The sequence below is a fragment of the Haplochromis burtoni genome, unplaced genomic scaffold, assembly GCF_018398535.1.
Source record: "Haplochromis burtoni strain Fernald_Lab_line unplaced genomic scaffold, NCSU_Asbu1 Contig_74, whole genome shotgun sequence".
Taxonomy (NCBI): domain Eukaryota; kingdom Metazoa; phylum Chordata; class Actinopteri; order Cichliformes; family Cichlidae; genus Haplochromis; species Haplochromis burtoni.
The window spans coordinates 2,107,951-2,120,204 of NW_024582435.1; the positions used below are offsets into that span (position 1 = coordinate 2,107,951).

General features: G+C 42.7%; 1 protein-coding gene across 17 annotated transcripts in view; it reads right to left on the reverse strand.

The window, feature by feature from the left end:
- Window positions 1-12,254, reverse strand: part of stxbp5l (syntaxin binding protein 5L) — a 133,564-nt gene that overhangs the window by 71,919 nt on the left and 49,391 nt on the right. For all 17 annotated transcript variants that reach the window (XM_005925888.2, XM_005925886.3, XM_005925887.2 and 14 more), the window contains exon 3: window positions 3,313-3,394. In XM_005925888.2, the coding sequence (XP_005925950.1) occupies window positions 3,313-3,394 (82 nt within the window). The remainder of the gene's footprint in view (window positions 1-3,312; window positions 3,395-12,254) is intronic.

Sequence of the window (12,254 nt, forward strand, 5' to 3'; positions counted from 1 at the left end):
TTGTTCCCGGGATCTGCTGGAGCCGCTCACTTAGCTCGGGAGTCACCGCACCTAGTGCTCCGATTACCACGGGGACCACCGTCACCTTCACCCTCCACATCTTCTCGAGCCCTTGGTACTCCTCCAGCTTCTCGTGTTCCCTCTTCCTGATGTTGTTGTTATTCGAAACTACATCGATCACTACGGCCGTCTTCTTCTGTTTGCTACCACCACTATGTCCGGTTGGTTAGCCACCACCATTTTGTCCGTCTGTATCTGGAAGTCCCACAGGATCTTAGCTCGGTCATTCTCCACCACCCTTGGGGGCATCTCCCATTTTGACCTCGGGACTTCCAGGTTTTTTGTACATAACTAACTATGACTATAGATGGTTTATATAAAGCTGAGGGTCCATGCTTCAGCACTTCAGTCTCCTTTTGGTCCCTCTGTTCTATATTAGTGTTGGACAGAGACAGAATTACTATTCAAATACTTATCGAACCATTTTTTAAAACACACACACACACACACACACACACACACACACACACACACACACACACACACACACACTTCATGCTTTTAAAAATCCACTAATATGACAAGATACACTTGAACCCACACACTGCTGTAACGTGCTCTCAGCTACACTCTTACACTATTACAAAAACTTTTAAACACACACACACACCCACACACACACACACACACACACACACACACACACTGCACACACGACAACAGACACAACCATAACCCTCTTCAGGCTCATCCACCTCCATTTGCCTCAGACACATCACAGGTAGGCCAGTGAGTGATGGAGAAGTGGGCTGAAACAGCCAGTGGGCTTAAAAAGAAAAACACTGAGGAAAGAAAAAGACGAGAGGAGCCGAGAGGAAAAGAGATTACAGCAGAATAAAGCAGAAGATTGATGAGAGACGGCTTTACGTTTGAGACCTGTGTCAACCTTCTGCTCTTGTAACCATCGTGAAATCCTCTTCCCCCAGTACAGCGTCAGTATTTTGTTAGAAAGTACAGCAATAAACTGCTGTTAAAGTCCTAAAATGAACAGCATGACACAGCACTGTCACGTGTAAGCCCACACCACAGTTTGTCAGGGTGGAAAAGAAGAGGAGAGAATAAAAACCACATCGGTGTAACTAAGCACTGCTCACAATTAGCCTTCATTTAAAACGGTGACATGTGCAGTGTTTTGGCTGCTGCCACTCAAAGATCAGTTAACTGAGAGTTAATCATGTTTACTTATAAATGTCACGACCATCAGACTGCAAATGAATTCAACTAAATCTTCATTTACACAATCGTGAAATGCACACTATGCAAAGTATAATATGACTGGTTATTATATGGTATTAAAGCTTCCATTGTAAAAGATCATACACTGCAGTGTTGAAGTCTTCAGCTGACACAAAGCTTTCCAGAAACCCTGCCTGCATCAGATGCTCCGTGAACAGTGGAGCGTGTGTGGCCCTTATAAAGGTCCAGTCAACCAAACACTGTGTGAGAAAACACACAGTGTGGTGACGAGAGATGGGCAGTAGCGCGCTACTGTAATCCCATTACTTTTTTCAAGTACGAGTAAAGTAAGGGATTACTATTGCAAAAACGGTAATTAGATTACCGTTACTTTCCCGTAGGAACGCTGCGTTACTGCGTTACTAAAACCGTGATTTTTTTGCGAGAATGTCTCATGACAGTGACGTAAGCGAGTGCGACGTTCGTGACACAGCTGTGTGCAGATCAACAATGGATCACATATCGAGTAGAGATGGACCGATCCGATATTACGTATCGGTATCGGTCCGATACTGACCTAAATTACTGGATCGGATATCGGAGAAAAATAAAAAATGTAATCCGATCCATTAAATATCACGAAAGCACCTCACAAAACTTGCAACACGCCGTAACTCACCTCAGAACGTTAGCACGTCGGAGCAGTATGCATCACGTGATAGAGCGGCTGTGGCATGCGGGACCTGTCGGTGGTCTGGATAGCATGTGGAGCTTCGCTAGCAACCCGGCATTTCATCTCCGACAAAGTTATCCCCGAGAGAAGTAAAGCAAGTGTGTAAGTCCATCTCTGAATGTTTGTAAAGCATTCCTGCGTTAAGCTTAACAAGCGATATATGGAGCGACTGCCTCTTCTTGCTGCTACTTCAATCATGAAACTGCTTAACGATCAGCTGATCGGCTTTTCTGTCGCGAGTCCGTCTCTCTAGTTTGCTTTTGGCCCACTTTGCACCAGAAAGAGGAAACCAGCGGCTGAACAACAGCAGCACGTTTAAGCTTGATCAGCTGTTGTTAGAATTTATTTAATATTAATTTCTACTCGAGGATCTTTTTCTACAGCTGACGGCTGGTAACTGTGCAGGGGCGGATCTAGCAAAGTTTAGCCAGGGGGGCCGATAGGGCATGTAACAGGGAAAAGGGGGCACAAAGACATACTTTTCTTTCTTATTCTCATTTAAAATGTCGAGCTTTTAATAAATAATTATCTGACACCCAAAGTTTTAATTTGATGTAAAATGAATAGAAGTCAATTACTGTATATAGTAACTTTAAGTCTATATATACCCTAGTAAGCTATAGTACTTTTTCCTTTGGGAAGGTACCATCTGTGCAGTCTGCAATTTTGTTGAAGAAAGATGTTGAATCTATTTAATATTTCTTGAAAAATAATTGATTTCTGTGCATTTTTTTTCACACTGCATCAAATTAAGGTTGATTACGTCGATTAAGCATCATGAGGTGGAGCGTGAGGGGTGGTTCCCTATTTTTTATTTATTTATTTTTGTTGTTGCTGGGAGTTGGAACCCTATTAGTTAGGTTGCTTAATATTTACGCTAAGTACTCTTTAAAATACCAGAATAGGGAGGATGGTGTAGGTTTAAGTTTATTAGATTGATCAGTATTGCTGAACTATGAAATTTTTTTTTTGCATACAGGACGGGATTACTTTTTGGGGGAAGTAATCAGTAATTAGTTACTGATTACGTTTTTCAAGTAACTTGACCAACACTGGTGGTGACTGTTGAGACCGGAGCTTTACACTCTTATTGTGACTTTATTTCATTATCAACGAATCCCATAATAAAGGAAACCCAACCTAGCCTCCATGCTAACAATCTCCGGGGTAGTTAAAGGCAATTGTTATCACCACCGTCATCGCTTCATTGTTAGTTCTACTGAAGAACTAAAAACGTTTCATAATCATCATTATAGCTACAAAGTTATAACTTGTTATTAGCACAGCTCCGGGTTTCCAAATATTATAAAAAGAACTAAAAAGCCTGAAAGATTGTGGCTTACCTCGTTGATGAGAAACTGCAGCTGAAGAACAGCAGCTCCGCTCTCATGCTGACAGTAGCAGTCCACCCCAGGTCGGCCCAGTCTGGTGACAGCACAGAGTCAAGGAAGAGCACCGAGTTTCTGTGGGTGTGCAGTGAGTGCAGGCAGACAGGACATCCAATCAGTACATAAGCATGGAGCAGATATGATGATGAGCCAAAACATCAAGTTTATTTACAGACACAACAACAGCACACGTCCAGGTTTAACTGCTGCGCTGCTGCACAGTCTGAGGTGCAACACAGAATAAAGGGCTTCAGGCTGACAGTAGCCTCTGTTCCTGGTGGTGTGTGTGCAGTGTGAAACTGTTGTTTTGTTTTTACTTGAAAACGTATCTAAAGGAAACGTGGCTGCACAGCAGCTGAACGACAGAACATCACCACAGCACAGGCAGATGGAGCAACGTCAGATCCAGTTATACGGGACGACTGGATGTGAACGAAGACGTGCACTGTAATCTCTGCTGGCTGCTGACAAACTGTACCTCTCTCACCTTGGAGCACCCAGGTTCACAGGGAAACAACATTCAGAAACAGTGTTTTTATCAGTGTGTGGTGCCGGCGATGCATCACAAAAAGATGCCGTTCAGCGTCTTCATGCTGTCAGAAATAACCCTGTCGAGCCCATTATTATTATTTTTAGCAGTTTTTCTTAGAAAGCACTTCTCCTGTGTGAGCTAGTTAGTTAACAGTTGGTATAACGATCGGGTACAACATTACTGTTTCCTTGCGGCTTGTTTAGGAAACAGGTACGCTCACCAGAGGAAGTCAAATCCCCGAGAACATCCTTCAAAGCAGGTGGAAACCAGCAGGAGGCAGAAATGACACAACGTGGAAACAGAGCCAGTTGGATGAGAACTACAAGCAGTTATTCAATCACTACAGCTTGTTCAGTTTGTGCGCTGTGTTGCCAGCATGTGTCAGCACACCGCAGTGCAGCTGAGAAACAAGCAGCCCTGCAACGACTCTCATACGTCTGGTTATTATAAAGCAGACATGCAGCCAGAGCCACGACTGTCCTTATCAAGCAAGAACTGAAAACAAAGAATCTATTGGACAAAATATTTACTGCTGAAGTTTGAGTCAGCGGAGAGGTTTTCACCTTTTCTACCAACAAAGCTCGTTTGCAGTTTCTCTGCTGCACGCAGCGTTAGCTCTGCTGCGATTTCACGAGCACATGAGCTGTAATGTCTCATTACAAAACCTGTGCTATGATGTGCCCGGCTATTTTGCTCTACCCTTCTCCCTAAAGAGATTTCTGTCCACCTCGTTTAGCGTCAGTGGCTGCCCATGACACCTCGCAAACAGCTCGGGGCAAGGTGATCGTCTGAGCCATAATCAAATGTGTGTTCATCTGGTTAACAGCACAGCGAAAAAAAGAAAATGACAGTATGTGTAAACGCTGTGAGTGGAAAGAGCGATCAGAGATACGGGTTCAGTATTAATGAAACCCAGAGAGAGGAATCAGAGAGCAGGAGACTGAAGAACGATTTAACGTGCACGAGGAAGAAAAGCAGACTTAATTACGCTTATTTCAGCAGATCCAGTTATAAATCCTTCAGTTACTAGTAACAACATCCACACGTGGCTTTGGGATAACGCTTCAGCTGGCAGACGTACTGATAGCATGCACAGATGTCCTCTGAAAGCAGCAGGGCAGAACCACCCAGACAGTCCCTCTATACAGACTCATCTACAGCAGCAGCCGTGGAGCCGATACGGCGAATCCTTGAACCAGGCAGCAGAAATCAGCTGCACTGGGAAGGAAAGACTCGGTTTATGGTTCAAAAGGCCGGCTGTGGCTTTGGGCTAAAGCCAACTTTAGTTATGAACATTTACTTACTCTATACATGCGTGCAACAGCCTTATAGAGAAAACTAGCATATATGCTAACATTTGAGGTATTGTTGTCTGTAAAACCTTAGTACCAGAATATTTAGGTTCCTGTGATTATCAGTGACAATAATCACAAACACTGTTTATTAAAACATTAAACGTTTCTTATAGTGTGTTAAGAAACGTATGAGTTGGACCACAGAGTGTTTTTATGAGCGTCTGGTGCCAGCGAGTGGATTTGAGGATGGCTGGTTATGGTCAAAGTCAGCTCGATTACTGTTCATACAAAATGCTATTTAATTATCATAATTGGCCCTGCCAGTATCTCTGTATTACATATTCTGTCTTTCATGCGCGCTGCAATCAGGCGCAGATTTGTAAAATGCTTCACTGTCCGTTTTAATTTATCAGATTAACGGTTTGATGAGACACCGTGGCAGACGTCCAACATGATGCAGAGGACGCGTCACAAAACTGTGACCTTCACTAACCAGCGGTGCTGTGTGTGTGTGTGTGTGTGTGTGTGTGTGTGTGTGTGTGTGTGTGTGTGTGATTTATATCGTTATAGCATGTATGCATAAAGAGCTGAGCTGTTCCTGAATGATAAACTGACTGTGCTTTTACTTTGGTGGGACAAAGTATTTGCCCACTTCCTGATTTCTTATGTTTTTGTGATATTTGTTGCAGTCACATGTTCCAGAACAACAAATATCTGTCAAAGAGAACCGGAGTAAATACAAAATGCTTTTTCATTTATTAGGGGAACACAGTACCTATACCAACCTACCTGACCCGTGTTTAAATGTGACGTAAGCTGAGTTCAGTGTCACCGCACTCGGGTCTGATTACTACCTGATCTGCTGAAGGGAGAAATCACATGTCTGAGACGTTAAGTAGGCGAAAGGAGCTAAAAACACTCAGCACATGATGCCAGGATGTAAAGAACCTGGAGAACAGCCGAGGAACAAAGCCACTGCAAAAGTCATATTTCTGTCTTACATTAAAACTTGTCAAATGACCACAATAAGAAGAAGAACCAAAGACTTCACAGCACTGTTCGCTCACATGTTACTAATGAAATTATAAAGTTCATGTCAGGTTAGGACGGGTCTATAAAAACAGCTTTAAAGGCGTTTAGCAGCAGATATTGTAGCTTCTCTGTCATCGCGTCCAATCAATGGACCTCTATCACTGAAGGAAAGAAGACAGAAAAGACGAAATAGCAAAAACTTTAAGCTTTCTTGAGCCTTTTGTGCTCGTACACCCACACCGAGCCGCCAAACCTAAAAGAAAAATCTATCCTGTGACCTATGGAGATCCATGGAGCACAGAGAACAGGCCCCTCGCACAAACCAGTCGATATGGACTGTTTCTCCTTTGAATTCCCACACAGCAGGTGACTCCCAGCATTAAAGGCTTAAATGACAATAACTCAGAGGAGGGAGGCTGCCTGTGAGTGTGTTGGTGTGCGTCAGTTAGCGAGTTGTGCTAAAGAAGCCTGCACTGGTGTAATGTTCTGTGTCAGGACACTTTAATAGATGTTTTATAATAATATAAACGTTTGACACAGGCTAGCTCTGTGGCAGTGATGCTAACATGTGTTATATGTAAAATGAACATTTTACATATACTGTAACACATGAACTGTAACATATGAACTGTAACACATGACCTGTAACACATGACCTGTAACACATGACCTGTAACACATGACCTGTAACATATGAACTGTAACACATGAACCGTAACATATGAACTGTGACACATGACCGTAACATATGACCTGTAACATATGACCTGTAACATATCTGTAACATATGACTGTAACATATGAACCTGTAACATATGAACCGTAACATATGACCTGTAACACATGACCTGTAACACATGACCTGTAACACATGACCTGAAACAAATGACCGTAACACATGAACCGTAACATATGAACCGTAACATATGACCTGTAACATATGAACTTTAACATATGACTGTAACATATGACCTGTAACATATGAACTGTAACATATGAACTGTAACATATGACCTGTAACATATGAACCTGTAACATATGAACCTGTAACATATGAACTACTATGAATTAACATATGAACGTTAACATATGACCTGTAACATATGAACTGTTAACATAGACCTGTAACATATGAACTGTAACATATGAACTTTAACATATGACCCGTAACATATGAACTTTAACATATGAACTTTAACATATGACCTGTAACATATGAACTGTAACATATGAACCGTAACATATGACCTGTAACATATGAACTGTAACAAATGAACCGTAACATATGAACTTGTAACATATGAACTTAACATATGACCTGTAACATATGAACTGTAACATATGAACCGTAACATATGACCTGTAACATATGAACCGTAACATATGACCTGTAACATATGAACTGTAACACATGACCTGTAACATATGAACTGTAACATATGACTGTGCAGAGACGATGTGCGTGTACGCTGGTTTCTGAAGGTGAGGAACAGCAGCAGAGCAGCTCTGTGGCTACACGGGTGTAAGCTGTGTCGATGCAATGATCACGCTCTGTGTGTGTGTGTGTGTGTGTGTGTGTATGTGTATGTGTGTGTGTGTGTGAGAGATTCAGGAGCTGACTTGAAAGGGAATGGTAGACTTAAATCATCTCTGTGTCAGTCTGCATCTTTCTCTCCCTGACAGGCGAGTCTTTGTACAGATCACATTCAAATTCACATCACAGTCAAGGGCGCATCAAAACACACAAGATGCTGTCAAAACACAAAGCTCATGTGAAGGTGAAGTCGCCTACATCCATAAGAAGACAACGCTGTGCTGCTGCCAGCCAACAGGACAGAACGGCAGTGTGTTTTTGTTGATCGTGTTTGCCTCTAAAACCAATGAGTGGAAGCAAATGTGTCGTGAATTTAAGTTCGTTTGTGATGCTCAGGTTGCCTCTGAAAAAGGATGGAGGTAAACAGAGTAAACATGTTTACCTCCAGGTGTACAGCACGTTCCCATCCCAGGAGGAGACATTCCCATTTTTAGGTTTTCAGATTTCTTAAAACCGTATCTGCGATGGACCTGACCTGGGGTACCTCTCACCAGTAAGATGGGGCATATCCCAGCTCGCTGGATCAGGTGGGTGCAGCCGCCCACTTGGCTGAGGATGTGGGCCGTAGAGCTGTACCCCTCTAACTCTTGTTTTAGTATTCATTTCACCGACAGACCTACAAGGATGCCGGGTTTTCCGTGAGTTAAATTCTATTAGAATTTCATGAGCATCTTACCGATAATTATGTGTCTGTGTCCCTCCCACACGGAGCAGGAGTAGCTAGCAAACATTAGCACTTCGTCGCTCATGTGCTTAAATCTGCCTCCAAAAACAAGATGGCGATAACTACAGCAGAGGATGATGGCTGAATATGTTCATGATGTACTCTGACACTTTATTAAGTACACATTGCTAATACTGAGTTGGTGCTAAGACTGCTTTAAGTAATAATTTGACAGCACATGTTAACATTTAACTTCTACATATGAAAAATAATCTTAACTGATGTGTTTTTGGATATTTGCTTTTATGCTGTGGTCCAAACACAGAGGCTTTTTGTCTTTAGATGTTTTATTCTATATATTATTTCTGTGGGCACACCATCATTTTCATAATTGTTCTAACTGTACCTCAGCTCTCAGTCATGTTTGGTCCTGATGTTTGAATATTCAGGTTTCAAAGGTAACATTATTATTATTAGTAGTATTAAAATGATAAAATCATGTATTATTTGTCTAGCGCTTGCTTCTAAACTGGTGGTTGGTATTACTTTAGCAAAGATTAACTATATTCAAACAGAAAAAGTGTTGTATGAGAGGCTTTGAGATGCACTTAACAGAAACGAGTGTTTTTAGATAACAGCACCTGTAAGGAGGCTAAAACAAGGTTAGCTTACAGTTTTCAGTAAATTATTACCAACTCTCCCTGCTGTGTGCAAACAAGAAAATTAGTTCAGAGCTGCACACAATAGGCTCCAATCACACACATGTGTTTATCTCAGCAGGAACGCCAACACTTATATCAAGTCTACTGTGAGGAGGAAACAGCGTTTGCTTCCCAGCAGCAGGACGTTGTGCTGCAGGAGAGACGAGAAGATCTGAATTTAACTGATTTGAACTTGAAACATTTCTCCGTGTTCTGCTTTAACGTCTCTGCATCATTTTTTCAGGATCTTTTCAAACACTTCACAAATATTTCCAGTCCTCTGAATCAGTTCACGTCTTTGGCATCGTGACGTGAAATTGGAGTTTCTGGGATGCAGAAAGATCTGCTCCAATGAGCACCGCGGGAGGACTAATGATTAGCCAATCAGCACCGTGGGTGAGCGGTTATCATTAGTTGTCATGCTGTGCACTGGAACCTAGGCGTAATAATAAAAAAGGGAGATGGTTGTTGTTGGAGTCAAATTGTTAAATGTTGTCATTGTGTTACTTAAATTTGTAAGTCTTAGTTCAAGCAGCAGACATTCCTCTGTCTCTGAGCATCTCCAGCCTGCTGGACGCTGGGGGAGGCTGCAGCGTGTTATTACAGGGACATGTGAGGGTTGTTTTCTTGTTTAGTAAGCGGGAGGTCACACAAACGCACACACACTCTCGCACATGCATACACACACACATACACACACATGCACACACATAGTGCCTTATCTTTTGTGACCATAGGGTCACAATGGGAGGTGCTTGTGTGTACTGTAACTGTTTTCAATAAAAGGCGGCGAGCGGAGGCCGGAGTCGAGGTCGTCTGTGGTTGGACTCAGAGTGTGAGACACCAACCGGCCGCCATTGCTAGCAAGTAAAACTGTTCCGTCATTGTTTTGCTTTCTTCATGAGGAATAAGTCTCTAAACCAGCGGAGCCTGTGGAAGCGCAGCCCCAACAGCTGGGTTACAACAACAACCTTATCGACTGATATGTAGTCTCAATACTGACTACTGGACACTTTATTAGGTACACTTTGCTTTTTCTGGGATGCACACTCTTTTCCCCTCAGAGCTGCCACTTTGGGGCATCGATCCAACGCTGTGCCGGAAACATCCCTCAGAGATTTTAATCCATGTTGATGTGAAAGCTTCGTACTATTCCACCGAATCCCAAAGATGCTCCGTGGGCACGAGATCTGATAACTGTGGAGGCTGCGAGCTCGCGTTCAAGAAACCAGATTATTTGAACACCATGTGAAAAACAATATCCACCACATTATTACACCATCAGCGACAGCCTGAATCCAACAACTATCATGTTGTTTATCCCAAATTCTCACATCCACATTTTTCAGTCTTCTGTCTGGTGTGGTCTTCTGCTGCTCTAACCCATCTAATTCAAGGTTTTCACATGCAGAGCTGCCTTCAGCTCAAAGCAAACTTCTTCAACCCTTCTCTGTAAAGTCTGGAGATGGTTGAGCTTGAGCACCAGCAAACAAGGAGTTTCTGAAATATTCATACCAGCCTGTCCAGCACAACAACCATGCAACCTTCAAAGTCACTTACATCAGCTTTCCTGCCCTTTCTGATGCTCATGTTAAACTTAAATTAAATGTCTAAATGCAGTGAGATGCTGCCATGTTTAATCAGCATGCCAGGCTGATTAGACGTATTTAACGAGCAGGTAAACAGGTGTACCTAATAAAGTGTCTGCTTCACTATTAAAAACCTAGAAAATCCAATATTCGAGTATGGCGTCTTCTGTGTGTTGTTATTAATAAATAACTAATCCCACAGAACTCTGTCCGAACAGATGTGATCTCAAACTGTGGCTGGACTGAGCGACATTTCCTAACGAGGTGCCGCTGCTGTCTACTCATTAGGAAATGCCTTCTGCTCAGGACTGTGAGGTGTAAACACGAGCTTCCTGATTCCGACCTAATGCATCCTGGATCCATTTCTCTTAATTGTATTGCATTAAACTCACCCGCCTAACACGCAGCACTTGTTTTTCAGGTGTGATCGTGCTTCACGCGCTGGAAACTAAAATCCCTCCATGACCACAGCCCGGAGCAGCTAAAGACCGTCCTCTGTCTGAACCGCACTGGTTCAGACAGAGAATGTGTTGAATGGCACAAGAATGCCATCTCTGGTTTCTGCCTAATCCCTGATATCTGACTACAGAACACGTCTCCACAGTCACCTGGTGTTTTTGTTCTGTTCTGTCATCTCAAACATTATTCTATTATTATAAGAGGATGAGGTTTATATTAGCATTACAGAGGCATCCACGTTATCGTCCTGCATCAGTGTTCACCGTTTCTAAACCCTGCAGAAAAAGCTGGGAGCTGTTACAGCTGTTACAACCGTGTTCTTCTGCATGCAGTGATGTTAGCACCGGGGGCTGCGCTACTTCAAACTGCTGAAATTTAAGATGAATCTTGATTAAACTCATTTTACTCCACAAAATTATACCACAGTGCTTCTTGAATTGATCCCACTGCATCCTCTGGCTATCACCCAATCCATGCTTAAAATCTATCTCTCACCCCACTTTATCTCTTACCTCTCTGCCTCTTTCACTGTGTCTGTGTGTGTGTCTGTGTGTGCATGTGTGAAGGAGGGTGTATAATAACTGGTTTGTGTGAGTTTAATAATACTGGTGAAGGAGTGGAGACACAGCTGGGCAATTTAGATTTGAGTATAAACATCTCACAGCAGAGTGGATACAGAAAGAATGTGTGCACGAGTGTGCGTGCATCAGTCATAAAGCTTTGTGAAGCAGCCATGATGTGAGACATCCTTTTTTGGCCAATGCTCTGTGTCTGTTTTATTTTTTTATCGAAATCATTTAAATTAAGAACCATGAAAATGCTCCTCAGTGCTGCTTAATTCAACCAGCCAATAAAATCTGAGTCCTGAAGATGCAAGCCACTCTGGTGCTGACATCACACGGGAACATGAACACCTGGGAGCTGTCCCTCGACTCCATCCATCAATCGACCCATCATCCATCCATCCATCCGTCAGTCATCTATCCATCATCCATCGACCCATCATCCATCCATCCATCCATCCATCCATC